This window comes from Vanacampus margaritifer, chromosome 17 (assembly GCF_051991255.1).
Source record: "Vanacampus margaritifer isolate UIUO_Vmar chromosome 17, RoL_Vmar_1.0, whole genome shotgun sequence".
Classification (NCBI taxonomy): Eukaryota; Metazoa; Chordata; class Actinopteri; order Syngnathiformes; family Syngnathidae; genus Vanacampus; species Vanacampus margaritifer.
The window spans coordinates 16,916,037-16,937,025 of NC_135448.1; the positions used below are offsets into that span (position 1 = coordinate 16,916,037).

At 39.9% G+C, this 20,989-nt stretch overlaps 2 protein-coding genes across 2 annotated transcripts; one reads left to right on the forward strand and one right to left on the reverse strand.

Annotated features, from left to right (window-relative positions):
- Positions 1-250: 250 nt before the first annotated feature.
- med10 (mediator complex subunit 10) lies at positions 251-1,554 on the reverse strand. The gene is made up of 4 exons (XM_077548340.1): positions 1,295-1,554; positions 1,140-1,223; positions 757-859; positions 251-684 (listed from the first exon to the last, which is right to left on the reverse strand). Exons 1-4 carry the CDS (start codon positions 1,414-1,416, stop codon positions 589-591), a joined length of 405 nt encoding a protein of 134 aa, XP_077404466.1. The 5' UTR covers positions 1,417-1,554; the 3' UTR covers positions 251-588.
- Positions 1,555-2,085: 531 nt separating this feature from the next.
- ube2ql1 (ubiquitin conjugating enzyme E2 QL1) lies at positions 2,086-15,460 on the forward strand. Its single transcript, XM_077549218.1, has 3 exons — positions 2,086-2,540; positions 2,844-3,756; positions 11,435-15,460. The coding sequence occupies exons 2-3, from the start codon at positions 3,049-3,051 to the stop codon at positions 11,564-11,566; spliced, it is 840 nt and encodes a 279-aa protein (XP_077405344.1). The 5' UTR covers positions 2,086-2,540; positions 2,844-3,048; the 3' UTR covers positions 11,567-15,460.
- Positions 15,461-20,989: the final 5,529 nt, after the last annotated feature.

A 20,989-nucleotide genomic window follows, 5' to 3' on the forward strand; every position in this document is an offset into this window, starting at 1 on the left:
TCCTGCTCTCCCCACATGCCGACACAAGTCAATGTAAGGAACAAGTAACACACAACTTGAATGTATTTTCGACAATGCCTTAAGTGTGCCTTCTTTAATGTAACCGTCTCATTGTGCAGTGACGGTTTGGCAAATAGCCTTCATTTTTTGCGACTTTTTTCCTCTTTACATTTAAGAGAAGCCGCACGAATATAGTTGAGATGGCAAAAACGAACAGAATGTTTACTCTTGAAATAAAAAGTCAGTCCAATTTCTACTTACAAAACTTTTAATACAAACAGGATACAAATAAAGAACACATGTTTCTGAGCAGGTCTGAACAAAACCAAAAAAAAAAAAAAACACCCGCATTCATAATTTTATTTACAAAAACATTATGTACAAGTGGTGTGACAGTATGCCGTATGAATTATTATAAAAAGATATAAATAAGAAATGGCTAGTCAGGAAGGAGCTTATGTACAATATGGAGCTTGAAATTGACCCTGCTGCTAATACGGCCGCGGAAGATTCTCTTCCTTGATCTGACCGATGCAAGGCTTAAAATGTAATTGTCACAGGTCAACAGGTCAGGGCTGACAGGAGTCACTAAGATGGGGCGTCGTCACCGTGTATCGCCTTATATTTCGACATCTCCTCCGGGAAGACTTTGCCGAGCTCGGAGATGAGAAGACTCTTGAATTTCTGTAATAGAACAAAAGGAGCCTGTAAATCAGCTGTGTCCGATTGTTACAGGATCGCAGTGTTACTTTTTACCGTCAGGGTGTCAATTTTTCCTTTAACTTGCTCATTGCGAGCCAAGGCTCTCTCCAAACACTCCTTTGTGTACAGCTGTGGGTTGCGACCCTGGTCGATATATCTGAATAATATCGCACAGGCAAAACACACACGTCATGAAAATCATTATAATTTTCCTCCATCCATTTTCTATAGCTCTTGACAGCATTAGAATCACGAGAGAGACTTTTGGATGAGAGGCACCCTGAACTGAGCCAAAAACAGGGTTTAAATGAATATAAGAATCATATACACCCGACCACTAATTAAAAGGCCAGACTTTAGTGATATAAGAAATAAAGCCAAGGTAATATTGTGAGCTCAAATGAAGACCCGAAGTCAACATCCTCGTCCAAACTTACTCAAATACTTCCAGTGGTACGTTGATCTCATGCAGCTGTTGACGGCACTTTTCGATGTCCTGCAGTCCCGTTATCATTAAATTTCTGTAAAAATAAAAAAAATAAACGATTAAAAACTCGAATGTTTACAACGCGTCAATTCAAACATGACTCACAGTTTTTGGTTGAGTCCCGCTTGGCTGCTCGACTGGAAGTCGCTGACAATAATTCCAAGCTGCCGAATATTTTCGACAAACTTTTCGAGATGCTCCTCGAGGTTTTCATTTTTCTCCGCCATTTAAATGTTATTTTAAAAATATAAATGGTTTACAGTGGCGCCGCGTGACAAAACAATCGTAGGTCTCTCGTTAGCCACCTCGGCTAGCGTATCTAAAGCGCAGTCGTGCTTTACGGCAGCGAACCAAGCCAACCACTGCTGGATTCTGTTTGTTGCCATGGTGACAACCAATGAAGGGCTGTCGTTTTCTGGCTCAAAACGTCGTGCTGCTGGAAGGCTGTTTCTCAACTCTGTAAGCATTAAACAAAAACGCTGCATTGCTTTTTCACAATATGAATTTAATTGAATCATAAAAAGGTGTATAAACATCTTAACATTTGTAACTTTCTCAAACCAAAGCACCGAACAGGAAAGAGTCATCACGTAAGTAACCCATTTATCAGTATCTAAGCGTTAAGTAAAAATGAATTTAAAACAAACAAACAATCATTTATTCTCAGTGAAAAACACTCATTATTGGTGTAAATAAATAGCAGTTCAAATAGAATATGTAGGAAAATAAGAGCGAATGAACCGGAAATGACACAATTTTTGCAGTAAAAGCGAGTCGTCATTCCTTCGCGGTGTCACGATGATGTAATAATTAATGACACAATAATGGTTTAATGATGAATAAGATGCATTGTGTTAATCGAGATGTTTAAACTGTATTGTTTGTCAAGTGGGTGTTGTGATTGTCTCGTTATCGAAAGAAAGTCGTCAGAAATCGAATATCACATTTATCTAGTCACACGTAATGCATATTTTTGATGTGTTTCCTGTTTACTTGGGTTAGTTCCAAACGGAGTGGTATCATTTGAGTCTGCACACACGCTGAAAAAAATAAAAATCGTCGCCGTGTGTGACGAGCTTTACTTTGAAATGCGCGTTTGCAAGGGTGAGCGCATGTGGGCTGAGCGTTTAAGTTGGTCTGCTTGCTCGTCATCCCCTGCATTACTAGAGCTGCTGCAGCTGCACGCACATGCATACACGCGTACACGCACAAAGACACGCACTATTATAAAGCGCTTTCCTGCAGCTCTGCTCCGTGGCAGCTCTCGTGGATCTTCTGGATTGTCTTCTTTTTTTTTTTCGTCCATACGAGGTGGCTACTTGCAGAAGACCCTCTGGATTTAACGTATTGGGTAAGCGAGTTTATGGTTTGATGTTAACTCGTGCTCATCGCGCGTTCGATTCGTGACCTCATCTGTTAGTTTTTTTTAGACATTGAATTATGTCGTAGCCGTTTTGTTGGTCATTTAATGCAATACATTTCGATGTCGTGGCGTGTAGCGTGTTTCTTTTTCAATGCATGTGTCCGTACTGCGGCTGTAATAATGTTAACAGGGCGGGGGAGGGATGGGGTTGAATTCCGGACTAATTATCTTAAATTGATATTTCGAAGGGATTAAGATGCTATTCATTTATTTCCTCATTTCTGTTTGTAGTCACGCCGTGCTATGATGATGAACTGAGCGGAAAAGCGCAGGATCGTGGGCTGTGATCAACCCCGAAGGCTGCAGTGAAGGGAGAGTGGTGCAAGCGAGGTAAACTCAATAGTCCACATCCGTTCCAGGGGGAAAGGGTGCAATCTCGACCCTCTGCAGGGGGGGGATCTGCGGAGAAATCCAAACCAGATCCGTACACTAAATTATGGCCACTCTACTGCGGAAAATCGGTCTGATCCGCCTGCACGACCGAGACACAGAGGACCCCAAACACCACCAGGGTTCGTTAAAGGGCACCAAAGGCAACCAGAAAAACAACAAAAACTGTCAGACGGCCAACGACACCAACATCCTCAGCACCCCGGAGATTAAGGCGAGGAAGCTGGACCAGCACGGCAAGGACAAGGACAAGGAGAAGCCAGGCAAGGATGCCAAGGAGAAACAGCAGCAGCAGCAGCAGCAAACCGGAGGAGGCGGGAATAAAAGCACCGGAGCCTCCTCCGTCCCCCCCCTCGCCCCTCACCGGCATCACTGCACCCAAGTGCGGACGCGCAGGCTGATGAAGGAGCTGCAGGAGATCCGGAGGTTAGGGGACAACTTCATCACGGTGGAGCTGGTGGAGGACAACCTGTTCGACTGGAACGTCAAGCTTCACCAGGTGGACAAGGACTCGGCGCTGTGGCAGGACATGAAGGAGACGAGCACCGAGTTCATCCTGCTCAACGTCACCTTCCCCGACAACTTCCCCTTCTCGCCGCCCTTCATGCGGGTGCTGACGCCCCGCTTGGAGAACGGCTACGTGCTGGACGGCGGCGCCATTTGCATGGAGCTGCTGACCCCCCGCGGATGGTCCAGCGCCTACACGGTGGAGGCGGTCATGAGGCAGTTTGCGGCCAGCCTCGTAAAAGGACAGGTGAGATGATCATCCCCCATACCTACTGTTAACTCATTTGCTCTATTTTGAATATTGCCATGCTCCCAAAAACGTATTTATACGTTTGTTTGTTTTTTATGCTAGGGCATACAGAAGGCTTTGATGCAGCCTCTGAACTGAAAAGAATGCTTGAAGCAATGATAGTTGTTACACAAACGGCCAGCAGGAGGCAGCAGAGTATACGAGCTCAACCAGGGCCTTTTTGCAAAAAAGCTTCCCCGCACTGTTTTAAACAGATTTGTGAATAATGATGAAACTTAGCTATATTCTAATGCTAATTGCTGCTAAATGAAAACAGATAGAAATATGCTTATTTTCCTGATGAAAGAAGAGACTCTAATCTTTCTTTTGGTAGAATCCATGTTTTTATAGCAATAGAACACAATATTCTGGGGGTCTTGCAAAAATCTGTCAAAATCCAGTAAAAGAGGGAGCGAAGGGGATTGCTTTAGTGAAAATGTTAAAGCATATTTTTCTGCTTCACGCTAACCGTTTGGAGTTAGTCTCATTTTGCATATAGACTGGATTTTTTTTTGTATTGAAATGGAATAATGTAGAATATAACAGAATACAGTAGAATCCATAAAATGGATTTGCATTTTTTAAATATTAGAATAGTGTGTATTATAATACAGAGCAGCACAGCGCCGTATAGTCTAATAAAAAAAAAACATACAGTGTTGTCTTGAGATACAAGTGCATTGACTTACAAGCATTTCAAGATACAATCCACCCCTTGGTCGAATTATTTTGTTGATGTCTTAAACTTAAAACAACAAAATAAGTCCCCAATCAATTCACATTGGTTTCCTTGCAGTGGAAGGACATTATCAGTAGGTGGCGGTAATGCACCATTGAGCTGGTTTGTCCACCCACAGAGGAAGAGGATGATAAGACAATTTATTAGGTGTTTAATCAGCCAAAGGCTAAATGTAATACTTGATTATATACAGTACACCACTGTGAAGTGTAAGTTCTCTTCTAAAAAAAAAATCAACTAAAAAAAATATTTAAAAACGAAATTGGGTATTTTTTGTGGGTTGGTGTCATGGATTAATTGCATTGATGATTTGTGATGGAGTTTTGGTCATTGATAAAAAATGCATCTTGTATCTTTAGGCACCACCATATCTACAAAATTGTTTTTGTTTTTATGTCTAAAAATAATAACCAAAAGTATTGTTAATTTTCTGACCCAAAGATTCAGGCATGCTTTTCAATATATTAATTATCTGACAAAATTAATTAAATTGAAAAAAGTACAGTTATTACATCTTCCTCACAGTCATCAGCTTCTGGGTTTGAATCTTGACCTGACGGGAGTTTGCATGCGTTCCCCTTATTTGGTTTTCTCTAGGGACGGGCGAGTATAGATACCAGGTATCGGGCGGATACAGGCCTTATTTCAAGATATCGATACATCAGCCACCGTTGTGAATGTTAAGGGAAAATGCTATAGTGGCAAAAATAATTCTTTCTTTTCTTTAAAATGATCTGTCATTGTGGTATCGGTGACTACTCAACAGTTATGTACCCGCCGTACTGGTATCGGTCTGAAAAAAAGTGGTATCAAACATCCCTTGTTTTGTCTTGACCCAAATGAGGACGAGCGCTACAGTAGATTGATGAATGTTTTTTTTTTTACGGCACCCGCCCCTCCTCCCCCTCCTCACTACTCTCTGCAGTCCCTGTTTGATTGCCTTTCATCCTCTGGCAACAAAGACCCGCATAGCCACCAAGTGAAAGTCACACAGACTCCCGAAATGCCCCCCCCCCCAACCCCCACCCCTCCCCAACAAATTTCCAAAGAACTATTAGACCACAGGGGATGGAAAAGCAAGCAGCGGGAATGCCACGATTGCAGACCTGTGTGATTCGGATCAACTCGATTATGTAATCCCGTCAAATCCAGCCCCCCTCCACCCCCCCCTCGTTTTTTTTTTTTGCAGCATCTCTGCGCTTCCGACGGAAACGGCTGCATCCTCAAATGCACTCATCGTTATAACCTGGAGAGATTTCGTGAAAAATAAGTCTGACTCAATGAGACTCGGCGGGATGACGAACATTCCGAATATTCCCAAAACCAAAAACAGCAGATTGTCCTCCATGCAACCCCCCGTCGTGCCGTTGCTTTCTTTTGTTGAAGCATCTCCTGCTCAAGATGAGACACGATTGGCAGATTGACGAGCGCGCGGCCTCACAAAATGTGCTGCAGTGTCTCCTTGTAGCTAATGGAAACCGTATTGATTAACGTGGATGCACAGTACGTGCGTGCGTGTCTTACAGAGTGTTTGCATGCGCTGCATTTTCCCAAGCAGATCATCTCTCTCGCGCGCTCGGGGGACATGCTAATCCAAAATACACAACAATGTGTTGATGCATTCGTAGGCCATCGTTTTGATGTCCGTCACGACAAAGCTCTATTTTTAGGGTTGTGGGAGTGGTGAGATGAAAGTCAACAATGAGACACACACACACACTCATTGAGCGTATACAGTATGTAGGTCATCAGTTTTTGTCTTTCTCTTCCATTTTTTATTCCAATGCCGTTGCTAGAAGACAAATAGTGTACATGGTTTATAATCAAAACAAATAGCAGAGCGAAATGTATACAGCACATACATTTTAACATAATGGTAGCTTGATTTAGAATTTTAAGTCAATATGACAAACATCTACAACAATAATAATAATATAAATATAAAAAATTAGTCACCAATATCAATGCCAAATACCGATACCAATTGTACATAAAATTCCCCCTTAAAAAACAATGGCATGGATAAAACTACTACAGTGACTGCTCATGAGTTAACTCATTCACTGCCATTGACGGCCATAGATGTCATAAATTAATTTTAACTATTTCTATTAGTTTAACATTGTTTTCCATTTTTGTTAACAAGAGTATGAAAACCTTGGATTTTTTTTTGTACATTTAGAACAGATATAAAATTTGTGATTAATCGTGAGTTAACTAGTGAAGTCATGCGATTAATTACAATAAAGAAATAATAATCACCTGACACCCCTAATTTTTAATAATCTTTTTTTATCTGAATAAATAATATAATTGTAATTATTTTTTCCAATTTTAATTTTTTTTAAGAAAATCATAATTAATCGCATGACTTCACTAGTTAACTCACGATTAATCACACATTTTATATCTGTTGTAATACAATAAAAACAAATTCTAGGTTTTCATACTCTTGTTAACAAAAGTGGGAAAAATGGAAAACTAATAGAAATAGTTCAAATGAATTATTGACGTCTATTGCCGTCAATGGCAGTGAATGTACTCAAACTGATATCTGAAAAAAGTGGTGTCGAACATCCCTATTAAAAACAATAAAATATAATGTAAAGAAATAGCAAAATGAACGAGACACTGTAAATACAGATATCTTTTTGCTATGAGTATAATGTGCATTGTCCTAAAAAAAAAAGGTGCAAGTGAGTACTAGTTTGCCCCAATGACAACATGAGTAGCCCACAGGTGTGTTCTAAAAATGACACTGTGACTTACTAAGAATAATAAGTACAGAAGAATGTTAACATTTATTTATTTAATATTTCTGTACCAAATATTCTTTATTTTGTTTAAAAATAAAATAGATTGTGTTCAATGGGGTAAAAAAAAAAGTGTGTTTATTTACCCCAATATTTCAAAAACCCATTTTAGAGCTGTCATTTTAATACCGTGATACAATATTTTTCCTCATAATTGTCATACTGTCAGAATCTAATATCGACCCATGCAAGGTACCAAAGAATTTGGATTAACTTAAACATGCATGTTTTTGGAATGTGAATGCAAATACCACATAGGAAGGCCAGAGTCGTGTCTATTTTTTTTTCCAACCCCTGACACATCCCAGTCAAGCATGATGACATCATCAGTAACGTGTTAGCTTGATGACCCGTCCCGTTAATGCTTACTGTGGCATGTAAGTGCTTTCAAGTGCTTCAAGTGCTATGCGGAATTTCATTCTGCTTATGACAGCCAACCACACATTTTGAGCGCTAACATTTTTTTCAACATGATTTTATCCTCTAATGACCCGACTCTCAGTCCCAGAGGAGCTCCATGATCTGATGAGTCCACTATTGATCTCTTGTTTGTTCATCCTGACCTCTTCAAGCGCATGCCCGCGTTACGCAACAAGCCGCCTCCGGTCCCTTAGCGCCGATTCCCAACATGCAACGGGGCCTCGCCAGGCCTGTCCTGTTCCGTCCATTGACCGATTCCCATTCATACAATTAGCCAGCATCCACTCTGCGCGAGTGAGTCCCCCCTCCACAAGCGAGCACTTGCCCAAATAGATAAAGACCGACATGGGACGACGAAAGCGCCCCGGGGCGCTCACTCGTTAAACCTGCTCTCCCTATTTGCCCACTCCAAATGGATATTTTGTCATTTTCGTCTATCTAACAACAACTGCAGTGAACTTTATTTTTTATTTTTTTTTCATCATTGTTGTCTGAGAGCAAAATATGGCTAATGAATGCTCAATTTATGCATTTCATGCTCAGGTCACAGACTTTTATGTAAGGTTGACACATTTAACAGCCCTCTCAATTGCTCACAAATAAGGGAACATACCACCTCCATAAAAAATAAATAAATAAAAGAGTTCAATGAAAGTGAGGTTATGTTCCTTGCCAGCGCATCGCCATGGCAGCAAAGTCTTTAACAATAGCGGGCAATAATGAGGCACATCAGCAAGGCAACAGGCGCCATTTTGAGTTGGCGAGAGCAAGCGTTATGTGACCGGGAAAATATGCATGGCTAATCAGATCGCATGTGATCGCCGCCTCTGTGACCGGAACGAGCCTGCGAGCACGTCTGCAACATTGTGACATAACGGACGCATCGATGTCCTCTCACAAAGTGAGAGAGTGTAGAAAAAAAAAAACTCAATATGTGTTCACAATAGACATTGGTTGATTGATTTCACAACAACTTACAAAATAGGAGGACAAATGGCAGGACAGAAATTGCAAGAACAGCGTTTCATAAAGTTTGTTGCTAAAATGAGGCCCGTGTTTTATTCAAGGATGGAAAATGGAACTCGTATAAATTAAAGTCAACCATTTCCTCCGTTTTCCCGGCTGCTGGAAAACTACCGGAGGATGCTAGGCGCTAAACAAACTTGAAACAAGCTGTGTTGGATAGCTAGCTAGCTAGCTCAGCTAAAAGCAATGCGGAGCCACATCTCTAAGTCACTAATCTTTTCTTCTATGGTGGCAAATAAGCAACACTTCTGACAGGTATCACTAAAAGGGAGGAGAAGAAATAGCGAATGCAGCGAGCAGAAAGAGAAGAGCGAGTTGGGAGAAGCCATGCTAACCGCTAAGCTAGCATGAACTGTATGTAGGCGAGAGGTGCCATACACTTTCAACAGAAGTCTGTATCAGTCTAATATCAGTTTGCTCTTTTAGTTTTATAAATCAATTTAGCTTCAGATTCAAAAAATGCTTCCATTTATGATGATAATTTATATACTGTAGTTACCATGAAGGGATTCATTTTATACCTTGATGTGAAGTTTAGGTTTTATCACCCAGCCATATTCACATGATATGATTTTCAGTACCCACTCTTTATCTTTTATTTGTAATTTTACGCTTTGTGACGGTTTTTGTGCTATCAGTTTTATGAAGCCTCTTTTCTGTGTGTTTCCTCAGTGTTTCAAACTAGTCGCCCTTCGCATTAATCATTAGCTAAGAAATAGCTGTCGGTTTCACAAAGGTTGCTGACCCCTGTTATTGATTAATGGGCAGTGATTCAAAAATTGCATATCTTCCGTAGGGTTATGTCAATGCTCAGATTTAACATTTGCCGCGACGAAGATGCAATTAAGTCTCGCTCATTCTTGCAAAGTATCATCATTTCCTGTTCGTCCTCATAACTTCAGTGTTTTACAACCCTAATTCCTTATGACGCATACAAAGCGGCGTTTCTGTGCTCTTCGACCTTTCGGGTTTAATCCTTCCCGTGATACTCCAGTTGACATTAGGATCTCACATACGCAGCCCTTAAACCACAACATTTCTTTATGAACCGCGCACGTGTTATAACCATTCATGCCGTAAAGTGCCACCATCATTCGATCCGCGTATTTCTAATGTAAATCACAACACGGGAGGAGGATCACGGCGCGGACGGCGCTCGTATATAATAACGCGAGCAATATTATCCCGAGTATTTATCTGAACCGCAGTGCAGCGTGCGGGAAAAAGGCCGGCCGGAGATGCATTGTTGCGTTAGTCTGAGCAGAAAGCCGCCAGCCAATAAAGCGGGCTGAGGGAAGTGGCGCAGTGTTATAAAACAAAAGTGAGAGGTAGCAAACCCACGGCAGAGTCGTAGATCATACTAGTCGCATGTCGGGTGAGCAGTGGGTAGATTTACAGCGGCCGTGCAGTCACTGTGTGATGATGACGTTTTTATTCGTTTAATCATCCGCATGAAATCAAGTGTCCACCTCCAACTGTGACTTATTATGTGTTCTTATTTGGCTTGGTCAAACAATATGATTAGTTGTTTGTTTACATTGCATTGAATGAGTGCCAATGGAGGGATTATTAACTCATTCACTGCCATTGACGGCTATAGACGTCAAAAATTCATTTGGACTATTTCTATTAGTTTCATTTTTTTTTCCACTTTTGTTAACAAGAGTATGAAATCCTAGATTTTTTTTATTGTACATTTAGAACAGATATAAATTAATTAATTTAATTAATTAATCGTGAGTTAACTAGTGAAGTCATGCGATTAATTACAATAAAAAAAAATAATCGTCTTGACGCCCCTAATTTTTAATAATCTTTTCTTCTTTTTAATTAGCGGCATCAGATGATCATTAATTTTTTTTAATTGTTATTAATCACATGACTTCACTAGTTAACTCAAGATTAATCAGGAATTTTATATCTATTTTAAATGTACAATAAAAACAATTTCCTAGGTTTTCATACTCTTGTTAGCAAAAGTGGAAAAAAAATGTGAAACTAAAATAAATAGTTCTAATGACTTTTTTTACGTCTATAGTCGTCAATGGCAGTGAATGAGTTAACTCTTTGACTGCCAAAATCCTATGGAGGAGTGCCAAAGACGTTAAAATACGTTTTTTTCAAAACAGAGGCGAAACTAAACATTTTCTATTGTTGATTACTGAAAAACGGAATAAGGTAGAAACAAACTTTTTTTTCTGATGAAAGATGAGAGTCCAATCTTTCATTTGGTAGTATGTGTGTTTCCATAGTCCAAACACATAATTTTCTGTGGACCTTGAAAGATCAGTCAAAAATGCTTAAATCGGCTGGCACCCACGGCATCCCTTTTCTGAAAACGTCTGGCAGTCAAAGAGTTAACAGTGAATGAAAAATCTGAACATTTGATGACCTTGTGCACTTTTTGTTCTTTTAGTTTGGAAGTAATTTACTAGTAGTGATTTTATTTACAAGACGTGCACACCAGAAAGCACAATGTATGGCTGGAACGGAATAATTGCATTTCCATTATTTCGATGAAGAAAGATCATTTGAGATATGACTTACTCTGCCTTTTACTGACCTTTTTCCATTTTCCATTGATCCTTTTTCAGCTGATTTAAAAAAAAATAATAACCATTCATTTCTTCTCTTGCAGGGGCGTATATGTCGGAAAGCCGGCAAGTCCAAGAAGGCCTTCAGCCGTAAAGAAGCCGAGGCCACCTTCAAGTCGTTGGTGAAGACCCACGAGAAGTACGGCTGGGTGTCTCCGCCCGTGTCGGACGGCTGAGCGCCGACCCCTGACCTCCGCGCGCAAAATGACACCACGCTAACTCAACAATCTGTCACACTCACCTTTTTGCTGTAGCTTTCTTTGTGTGTGTGTGTGTGTGTGTATGTGTGGGATTTCGTTTTGAATATACAGACAAGTGATCATCATCATCATCATCATCATCAATTCTTCAGGAAGTGACTTGCCCTCACTCTCGCCCAGGGAAATTATTTCCCCGTTTTGGGAAAGGCCTGAGAGGGAGGCGTGCGCGCATTTGGGAATGCATTTTGTGCTTTTCCTCACTTTTTTTTTTTCTTTTGTTCGTCTCATGCACGTGCAGTTGGGCACAGTGTGGACTTTAGCAGCTGAATGAAGCATCCTCCCCGTCACTCTCTCACCCCCCCCCCCCCCCCCCCTTCCTTCCGGCATTACTCTTGGTCGTCTGCGTGCGGCTGTGGGCTCATTTGCATATAAATGAAGCCGTTAATGTTTAATAGATGGGCAGCGCGCCGACTTCTGCGCTCCTTCACTCCTTCGTTTCGTCCCTTTTTTCCGTCGGCTGTGCGGTTGCCCACACTTGGATGCAACATGAAGATTGTAATGTACATGGAGCCGTGCTCTCTCTCTTTCTCACTCCTCTCCAAGCCCGCTCGCCCACTGTCTCTTTTGTCTCGTGGCTAAATTTAGCGCTCACTGTTGGATATTGATTTCTAATGGAAGGAAAGGGGAAAAAAAAGTCACATGTTGCATTATGCAGAGACTTTGTGCGATACGTAGAATGATAGTCAAATCATCTCGCCAGGCTGCCATCCTCATGATTTAGGCCTCATTTTGTGTATTTGTGTGAAAGGGGAACGACCCTTTAAAAGAGAAAGCTGAACTGCGAATGACACTAAGGCCTAAAGAGTTACTGTTTTTAACTCTTTGACTGCCAAAAACGTTAAATAACGTTTAGTAAAATCCTATGGAGGAGTGCCAAAGACGTTAAAAGACGTTTTTTTTTTTTTTTTTTCAAAACAGAGGTGAAACTAACCATTTTCTATTGTTGATTACTGAAAAACGGAATAAGGTAGAAACAAACTTTTTGTTCTGATGAAAGATGAGAGTCCAATCTTTCATTTGGTAGTATGTGTGTTTCCATAGTCCAAACACAGAATTTTTACTTTACTGGCACCCACGGCATCCCTTTTCTGAAAACGTCTGGCAGTCAAAGAGTTAAGGGAATATGTGTGTGTTTGTGCGATCGGGGTAAAAACAACCAAAGTCCAGCAGGAAATCTCTTGTGCGACGAACACACGTACGCACACCTACTGTACCTGCACGGCTTGAAATGCAGACGGGGGGGGGGGGCTCGCCATTTCAATGACGGTAACGCTCCACAGCACCGCATGATTGCCCACAAAGAGACATCCGGGGATATTAGGGAGAGGGCAAGACGAGAGTACGGGGCGCACAGCGGGGGGGGGGGGGGGATGCTTCTTGGAAATGTCAGCGGGTTGCAAGATGGTAGAAACATGCGTTGACAACTTAATGGATGCACAGGAAGAAAAACACGGACTATTAAGAGGCAACGTTGGAACACCTGGAGGGGAAAATTGAAGAAAATATAGTCGGCCTCTACTCTCCTGAACAGATTTTCTTTACGATGGAAATTTCCGGACTGAAGTGTTAGGAAAGGACAGGATGTCCATATTAGGAGTTGGTTTCATTGCAGACCACTCAGTAATGGTCTTAGTCTGTCTCTACAGTCAAAATTAAAAAATAGAATATGTATATACAGGTGGACCCTTTGCTATTTCAAAAAATATTGAAGAAAATTACGCGAATAGGTGCGTTACACATTACGCATTCTACACAGACCAAGGCGTCTTCGCATTGCATTTTGTGTGGCAAAATTAGCAGTTTGTGCCTCAGTAAAACACTTTGAATAGCAAAACTGAGAATTACATTTTTTTTTGTCCCAAAAAGCTTCTCTACGCTCACGTCGCCTACAATGGGTAGTTGGAGGGAAGCTCTGCTGCTAATACCACAGCAGCTAGCTAGCTAGCTAGCTAGCAACAAGCTTCAGCTAGGTACTAGGGCTCCTAAACATGTTGTGTCACTAATTATTATCTCTGTGGCGATGAATAAGTTACATTTAGTAAGTAAGTAAGTATCATGCTCATGAAGGCATAATGAGAAAAGATGGAGAAGCCCTGCTATCTACTAAGCTAACCTAGGATTGACTCAGCTAGCGCATAGCGGAATTAAGTGCTTGGGTGATGGAGTACACTTTTTATAGACTGGAACTCGTGATGGGAAAATGACACTTCATGAAGCACTTATTTTAATATTTAAGGTTCATATTTTTTAACTCTTCTAGATGGCGCTCTAGGTTTAAATATAAATGCAAGTGCAATGGAAATAGATTGAATGTCCACTGCATCTTTGAACCAAGAGTGCCATCTAGAGGAGTCAAAAAATATCACAAGTGCTTCATGAAGCTTCATTTGTCCCGTCGCCAGCTGGAACGGCGTTAAAGCTGAAAACATCCGTTTCGAACTGCGAGAAGATAGAAAGGCTTTCACAAAACTGTTCCTACAAAGTGTAGAATCAGCCCAATCGTGTGTCCCAATACTTCCGTCCCACAATGTGTGTTATTATGCCACTCAGGCGTCAGCGGCGTGCCCGTCCTGTCAACTCGGCTTCCACGTGCGTTCCTTCTGCTCTGTGCCAGTTAAATGTCAGAGACAAAGCTGCTAATTGGGCTGACATTTACGCCAGGCGTCATGAGAGAGAGAGAGAGAGAGAGAGAGAGAGACGGGCGGTTGAGCGGGAAAGGATGGAGGATGTCAAACCTCCCGCTCGGCTCCCGCCTCCGCCCGCTGGCATTTGGGTCCGCGTCGCGTAGCCCCGCTGTGTTTGTTTTAGGCAGACGGAGAGGTGAGGCTGGAGGATGCGAGTGTGTGCAGAGGGGTGGGGGTGGGGGTGTTCGGGGGGGGTTAAGCATCAAGTGTGGTCCATGTAAGAAGTTTCATTTCAGGGTTGATTGTATCGTCCTCTCTCGGCAGTGCAGAAATACTGTAAATTGAATTCATATTCTACCAGAAAATATCTCTTAGCTGAGTGTTTGCTGGTTTCAAGCCAATCGTTTTGTGATCTCTAGATTTAGACCGGTAGTTAGCAGACACAAACGGAGCTGGTTATGTTGTATTATATTTGCATGTCAACTGTGATTGGTAGCGACCTACTGTATATTTTTTTTTCTTTTTTTTTTTCAAGAAAAGTCAGAAAACTGTGGAGGTAAAAAGGCAAAATGCTTCTTGTTGTTTTATTGTTTTGGAAGGTGCGACGAGGAGTTTCTGTACTGTATGTGCTTTTTCTTTTTACGCGTCCTCAAATGTCTTCTATGAATGTTTGTGTTTTAATTTATTTGTGGTTTGCCAAAAATGAAGATTTGAAGCATGATGAAGGGATTGTCACAAGAAAATGAAGGGAAGGAGCGGAAAAATCTTACCAAGAATGGTATATTTGTGTATTTGGAGGACTGAAGGACAAAGATTCAAAGCCTCAACACCTTAAAGGGACTTTCCCCATGGAAGAAAATCCCGCCACGGCCCAAATGAAATTCACGACAGCTCCCGTAAAGTCTCACCTTCCCCGTCCGTCCTGCTGTGATTTGGCTTCATGCTCTTCAAAACTCAAATGTGGATAAAAGTCCCCACCCTCAGTTCACGGATGTCGGATCCGTCTGGACCTCCCAGTGCTTCACATCTCATGTATCGTATGAGCATGTGCACATCTGACCTGAGATCAGCTCGTCCGGACAATTCCATTCTCCTGACTTGATTGTTTGGTCGAAAGAAAAAAAAAAATGTCGTTAGCAAGACCAAACAAGAATGTGCAATAAAATACACAGCATATTCAAAGTGATTGCATTGTGTGTGCGTGTGTGTGTGTGTGTGTTTTGTTTGTAATCCGCGTAAAACTGGACCGCCGTACATTGCGATTTCAGGCTGCAGCGTCCTCTGCCTGCCCGCTGCAGCGTCCTACTTTTAACCAAAACTTTTGAATTGTTTGTGTTCCGTTTCAGCACTTGTTATATATAAGCTGCATTTCCCTGGCACAGTCAACCCAGACACTTAAAACAGACTTTGAGCAAATCTAAGTTAAAGATTCAGCACTTTTGGCCTGTTCTGTGCCATTTTTAGCATAGCAATGTAGCATAGCTCCACTTCTAGGTAATTTCATGCAATTTTAAGTAGTTTAATAATTTGTTATTTCTATTTTAATATTGGTATATATAGGTATTTCTTTAAAACCATCTGTTTAAAGAAATTGTAAGTATTTGAGTACTGGTATCGGTCTGAAATAAAAAAAAAAGTGGTATGAATTCTATCGAACATCCCTAATATTTATTGATTAAAAAATATATTTTTAAAGTAGAATATCATTTGAAATATTTGCATTTTTTACCAAAAGATCTATTGCTCTTAAACTGTTATTCCCAAATCTGTGCAAATCAGTGTTAGTGAGCACATCTACTTTGCCGAGATAAACCATCCACCGCGCAGGTGCTTTTCTCGACACGGACTCATTTTCTGACCTTCACCCGCCATTTAGATTTTTAGTCGTTTTTATGTGAATCACTTTTAAATTCTAGCAAAGCGACTCTCGACCAACCCCCGTACAACAGATATAAAAAGTCTACACACCCCTGCGGACATTTTGGAATGTCCTGTTTTCATGGGCAGCCAAAGGCACACCTGTGCAATAAGAGTACCTTTTTATCCAAAGGTGTCATATTTATGTGATTTTTTTTTTGGTTTTCAGCATTTGATGAAGCAATAGAAAAAAATATTGTTAATGTCTGATCCAGACTGATTTTAAATGGTTTGGTTTGTAGTGTGCGCGTGTGTGTGTGTGTTTGTGTGTGTGTGTGTGTGTGTGTGTGAGCACATACTCCTGCGGGCTATTTTATTGTATTTATCTTTTGCTAAGGTTTACAAAAGTGCCCCAAACTCCGATTCCGTCCGCGTCAGCACATGCTCAGCAGGTTCCAATCACAATTCTGCCGTTGTGCACAAATTTGCCAAGAAGCGATTGACATGCGCGTACACACCTTAACACATCATCATCATTACAAATGAATCCTAATTAATGAATCCCCTCCGAGCGCTCTTGTTTTTTGCGTAGCTGATGCTCCCTGCTGCTCATTAGCGCAGGAGAACCTGAGCAGCATATGAAAATCCATACTATGGATCCGACTCGGTGAGCGAAATATTGACGAGGAAAACTCGGCGTGGACGCCGGGGCGTGCAAAAGCGGCAAAATATTCTCATTAAGTCAATACAGTACATGACTCTTGGGGATAGGAAAACAATCAGACTCAAATTCAGGGATAATATTCCAGTCCATAAAGGTCACATCAGTTCGGGTCAGACGAGATGAGACGTGTTTGATTTGATTTGTGACTAAAAGTACAACCACGTAGAGCTGTTTGTAAAAAAAAAAAAAAACAGCACATAAGTTGAAACAATTTAAATGCAGTCAATAAACTGTCAAAATGTAATTATTTTGAGGTCATATAATGTACTTTAAGTATTACATGTATTATATACGTATAAATACTGTATATATATATATATATATATATATATATATATATATATATATATATATAAAGTATATATATAAAGTATATATATAAAGTATATATATATATAAGTGTATATATATATAAAGTGTATATATATATAAGTGTATATATATATAAGTGTATATATATATATATATATATATATATATATATAAAGTGTATATATATATATATATATAAAGTGTATATATATTTATATATAATATATATATATATATATATATATATATATATATATATATATATATATATATATATATTACAAACTCTGCTCCACACTTAAGCCCATTTATCAGTAAAATTGTGAAAATGAATGGATGTGAATATTTGCTTTACAAGTCGACTTACAGTGTTTGGGGTGCTCCTTGTAAAAAATAAATAAATAATAAATAGCCTGGCTGGATCCCGGATTACTTCAGCCTACTAAGGAGTTCTCCCTCGCCATGTGTAATCCATATGTCTGTTTTATACTGCCCCCATGTGGCCAAGGCATGTACGCCAGAAGGAGAAGCACGATCTCCTGAACTGAAGCAAAAAGTTTTTTTTTAAATATTCTATTGAATGATGTCATCACTGTACGTTTTATACTACTACTACTTTGCTCATTCTCTTACAAAAATGATTATTATTTTATTTTTTATTTATGTGACAGCTCATGGGATTCAGCAGTTAAGGTTTAAAGCAGACAGCAAAAAATGGGAAGTGACCTTGTCATAAAGTCCCAAAGCTTAAAGATTATAGGATTGGCTCATCTCCATCTAAATCATATTGATGTCATTATATAAGAAGTGATTTGCGCCTGTCCTATTTCCGCTCCCAAACACACAGAAGGCGATTTTGGAAGCACGGTCGCACGCGTTACATTTTTGCACAGCCTGTGTTACAGTAGATCTTATTTTATGATCAGCCCCCCAGCATGATATGCAATCACAAGCCGCCTCACCTTGTGCATTAACGGCACCTTATATCAAACATAGAGTAGGCTTGGAGGCAGATGTGATTTCATTCTATACGGCGGCATGCATAATGCAGCCGTGGCTCCGTTTACTTGGAAATGTTCAATAATGAATGTGTTTTTCCCTGCCTTATATTCACACGTATGGAACAAGACGGACATGGCGAGTGCGTACGTGTGGCATAATGAATGCATTAGGTGGAAGGGAGAAAAAAAGTAAGGAAAAACACAAAATACTTTAATTAACTGCCATTGACGCCCATAGTCGTCAAAAATTCATTATAACGATTTCTATTTAACGTTTTTTTTCCACTTTTGTTAACAAAGGTATGAAAACCTAGAAAAAAAATGATTGCACATTTAGAACAGATATCAAATGCGTTATTAATTGTGAGTTAACTAGTGAAGTCATGCGATTAATTAGAATTTTTTTTTTTAATTATCACCTGACGCCCCTAATTTTTCATAATCTTTCTTTTCTTTTTTGAATCGTGAGTTAACTAGTAAAGTCATGCGATTAATTAGAATTTTTTTTTTAATTATCACCTGACGCCCCTAATTTTTCATAATCTTTCTTTTCTTTTTTGAATCGTGAGTTAACTAGTAAAGTCATGCGATTAATTAGAATTTTTTTTTTTAATTATCACCTGACGCCCCTAATTTTTCGTAATCTTTCTTTTCTTTTTTGAATCGTGAGTTAACTAGTAAAGTCATGCGATTAATTACAATTTAAAAAAATAATCACCCAACGCCCCCAACTTTTTTTTAAATAATCTTTTCTTTAAAAAATGATTTAAAAAAGAAAAAATATATAAAAAAAATTAGGGGCGTCAGGCGATTAAAATTTGTCATAATTAATCGCATGATTTACCTCGTTAGGTTTTCATACTGTTGTTAACAAAAGTGGGAAAAAATTTAAAGTAATAGAAATTGTTCACATGAATCTTTGACGTCTATAGCCGTCAATGGCAGCGAATGAGTTTCAATATATTTCATTCAATAAAATGCCTTTTTATTGTTTTCATTTTGTGTTTTTTTATGAATTAAGGACCGATATTCTGCCTATTATCATAATGATATAATAATGTGTAATAATTGATGATAATAAAATATTATTATTACGTATACCTATTATAAAAGATAATGATAAAACACCTAAGCCACATTTCGCCCTCACCACTGTAAACGATGTGTTAATTCTCTGTTAAATTGCCCGCACTGGTTTTGGCGGTCATCTAAATTATGAGTGGACCGCACCGAGCCCCGGTGCCATTCACGTGAGCGCGTCGACGGCAGATACGGCGCACAAACAAGTGCAAGTCAAGCGGCAGTTAGCTCTTATGTAAGCTCTGGCAGCGGGATGGCGGCGACAGTCAGCTTTGGCATGCGCTCCCGCCTTCCCCTGCTTTCGGCTTTCGGCATCGCTGCCATTCTTAGCAGGCTAAAGCTCACTATAAATATTTGATATGGCACAGCGCATGTGGGAAAATGTATTTTTAGCGCGTGGCGGCCCGGCTCTTTACGAATGCGCATCTGTCAAACTAACTGCGATGTGCTTTACATGGAAGGTCGAATGTGCTGCTAGTGCTGACGCGCGTGCTAAGAATTTTGACATCAGCTAACATTTGCGCAACTTGGCCTTTTCTTGTGGTATAATTTTTTTTTTTTTTTGAAAAGACCATTTAAATCAATTGAAATGATGGACTTATTTCACTTAACACAGTCATGTTAAAATGTGATAAAGGGGCTAGTCATTGTCAAGCTGGAGTAGTTCTAGTCGACTAGTCAACTAGTCAACCTTGGCTATGCTATCAGACTATGAAGTCATGTTGGAATTTTTTTTTTATCATTCTGAATTGCGAAGGCGAAACCCACCAAAAATGTCTGTAAGCAGAGGTCGGGTGGTTAAAATGCAAATCACGGCCTTTATGATTGTTATCACCGTCCCAAATCATTGAAAGGGAAAAAAATCCACACATTTATGGCATGTACAGTTTTACAAAAAAAAATTTCAACATTTTCTGAACAAAATAAAATAAAAGCAAAACGATACGAAAGCGAAGGTCTTTCTTTAAAATGATCTGTCATGGGGGGGGGGGGGTATATGTAACAAGAGTACTCGTGTAATCGGAATCAGTGATTACTCATGTGTTAAGTAGTAAAATAAAAAAAGTCAACTAAAATGAAGCATTTTCAAAAATATAAAAACTAACAAAATTGCTCGAAGAACTAAGTAAAACTATATTTTTTTAAGTAAAAATGAAATAAAAGCAAACTTTAAATGAAAAACTATTAAAACCCTGAATGTATCTTAGTGCGACATGGGTTCAATTTGCCAACATTTTTTAAAAGCCAAAGAACGGCATTTGGGTCCCAAAAGAATGACTTCTTTCTTCAGGAGCAATGATGATGTCAAATCGAATGAACAATACTGAGCTCTCCTAAAAAAATAATAATAATAATAAAAAAAAAAAGAATGACTTCTTTTTTTTTTTTTGCCGTCCAATGTCCTAAAGAGTCAAATTTCTCAGCCTGAATAGTGTGGAAGGGTTAAATCTTGATCCGTCTTCTCTCTGGCACATTTTGCTCCAGGTTTGCGAACCAATAAGTGCCACCCTGCGGAGTGCCCTCCATCTCACCTTGATCAATCGCGTTAAATGGCGGTGATTGCGTGTGAGATACAACAGGACATTAAAGCTGATTTATTGAGCAGCTCTTTGGCAAGAGCCGTCCCCTCCCCACGCACACACGAACGTATAGCCTCCTTTTAAAGATTGAATAGGGAGAAAGTGTAACGGAGCAACAAATGCTATGGCAACAACATCGGCGGATGTCGATTCTCGCTCCA

What these genes read in the sequence shown, in the direction of transcription:
- med10 (XM_077548340.1), bottom strand. Translation starts at nt 1,416, where the DNA reads ATGGCGGAGAAAAATGAAAACCTCGAGGAGCATCTCGAAAAGTTTGTC. An exon ending in GCGGGACTCAACCAAAAACT is followed by an intron (nt 1,224 to 1,294) that starts GTGAGTCATGTT and finishes TTATTTTTACAG; the next exon opens with AAATTTAATGATAACGGGAC. An exon ending in GTACCACTGGAAGTATTTGA is followed by an intron (nt 860 to 1,139) that starts GTAAGTTTGGAC and finishes GATATTATTCAG; the next exon opens with ATATATCGACCAGGGTCGCA.
- ube2ql1 (XM_077549218.1), top strand. Translation starts at nt 3,049, where the DNA reads ATGGCCACTCTACTGCGGAAAATCGGTCTGATCCGCCTGCACGACCGA. An exon ending in CCAGCCTCGTAAAAGGACAG is followed by an intron (nt 3,757 to 11,434) that starts GTGAGATGATCA and finishes CTTCTCTTGCAG; the next exon opens with GGGCGTATATGTCGGAAAGC.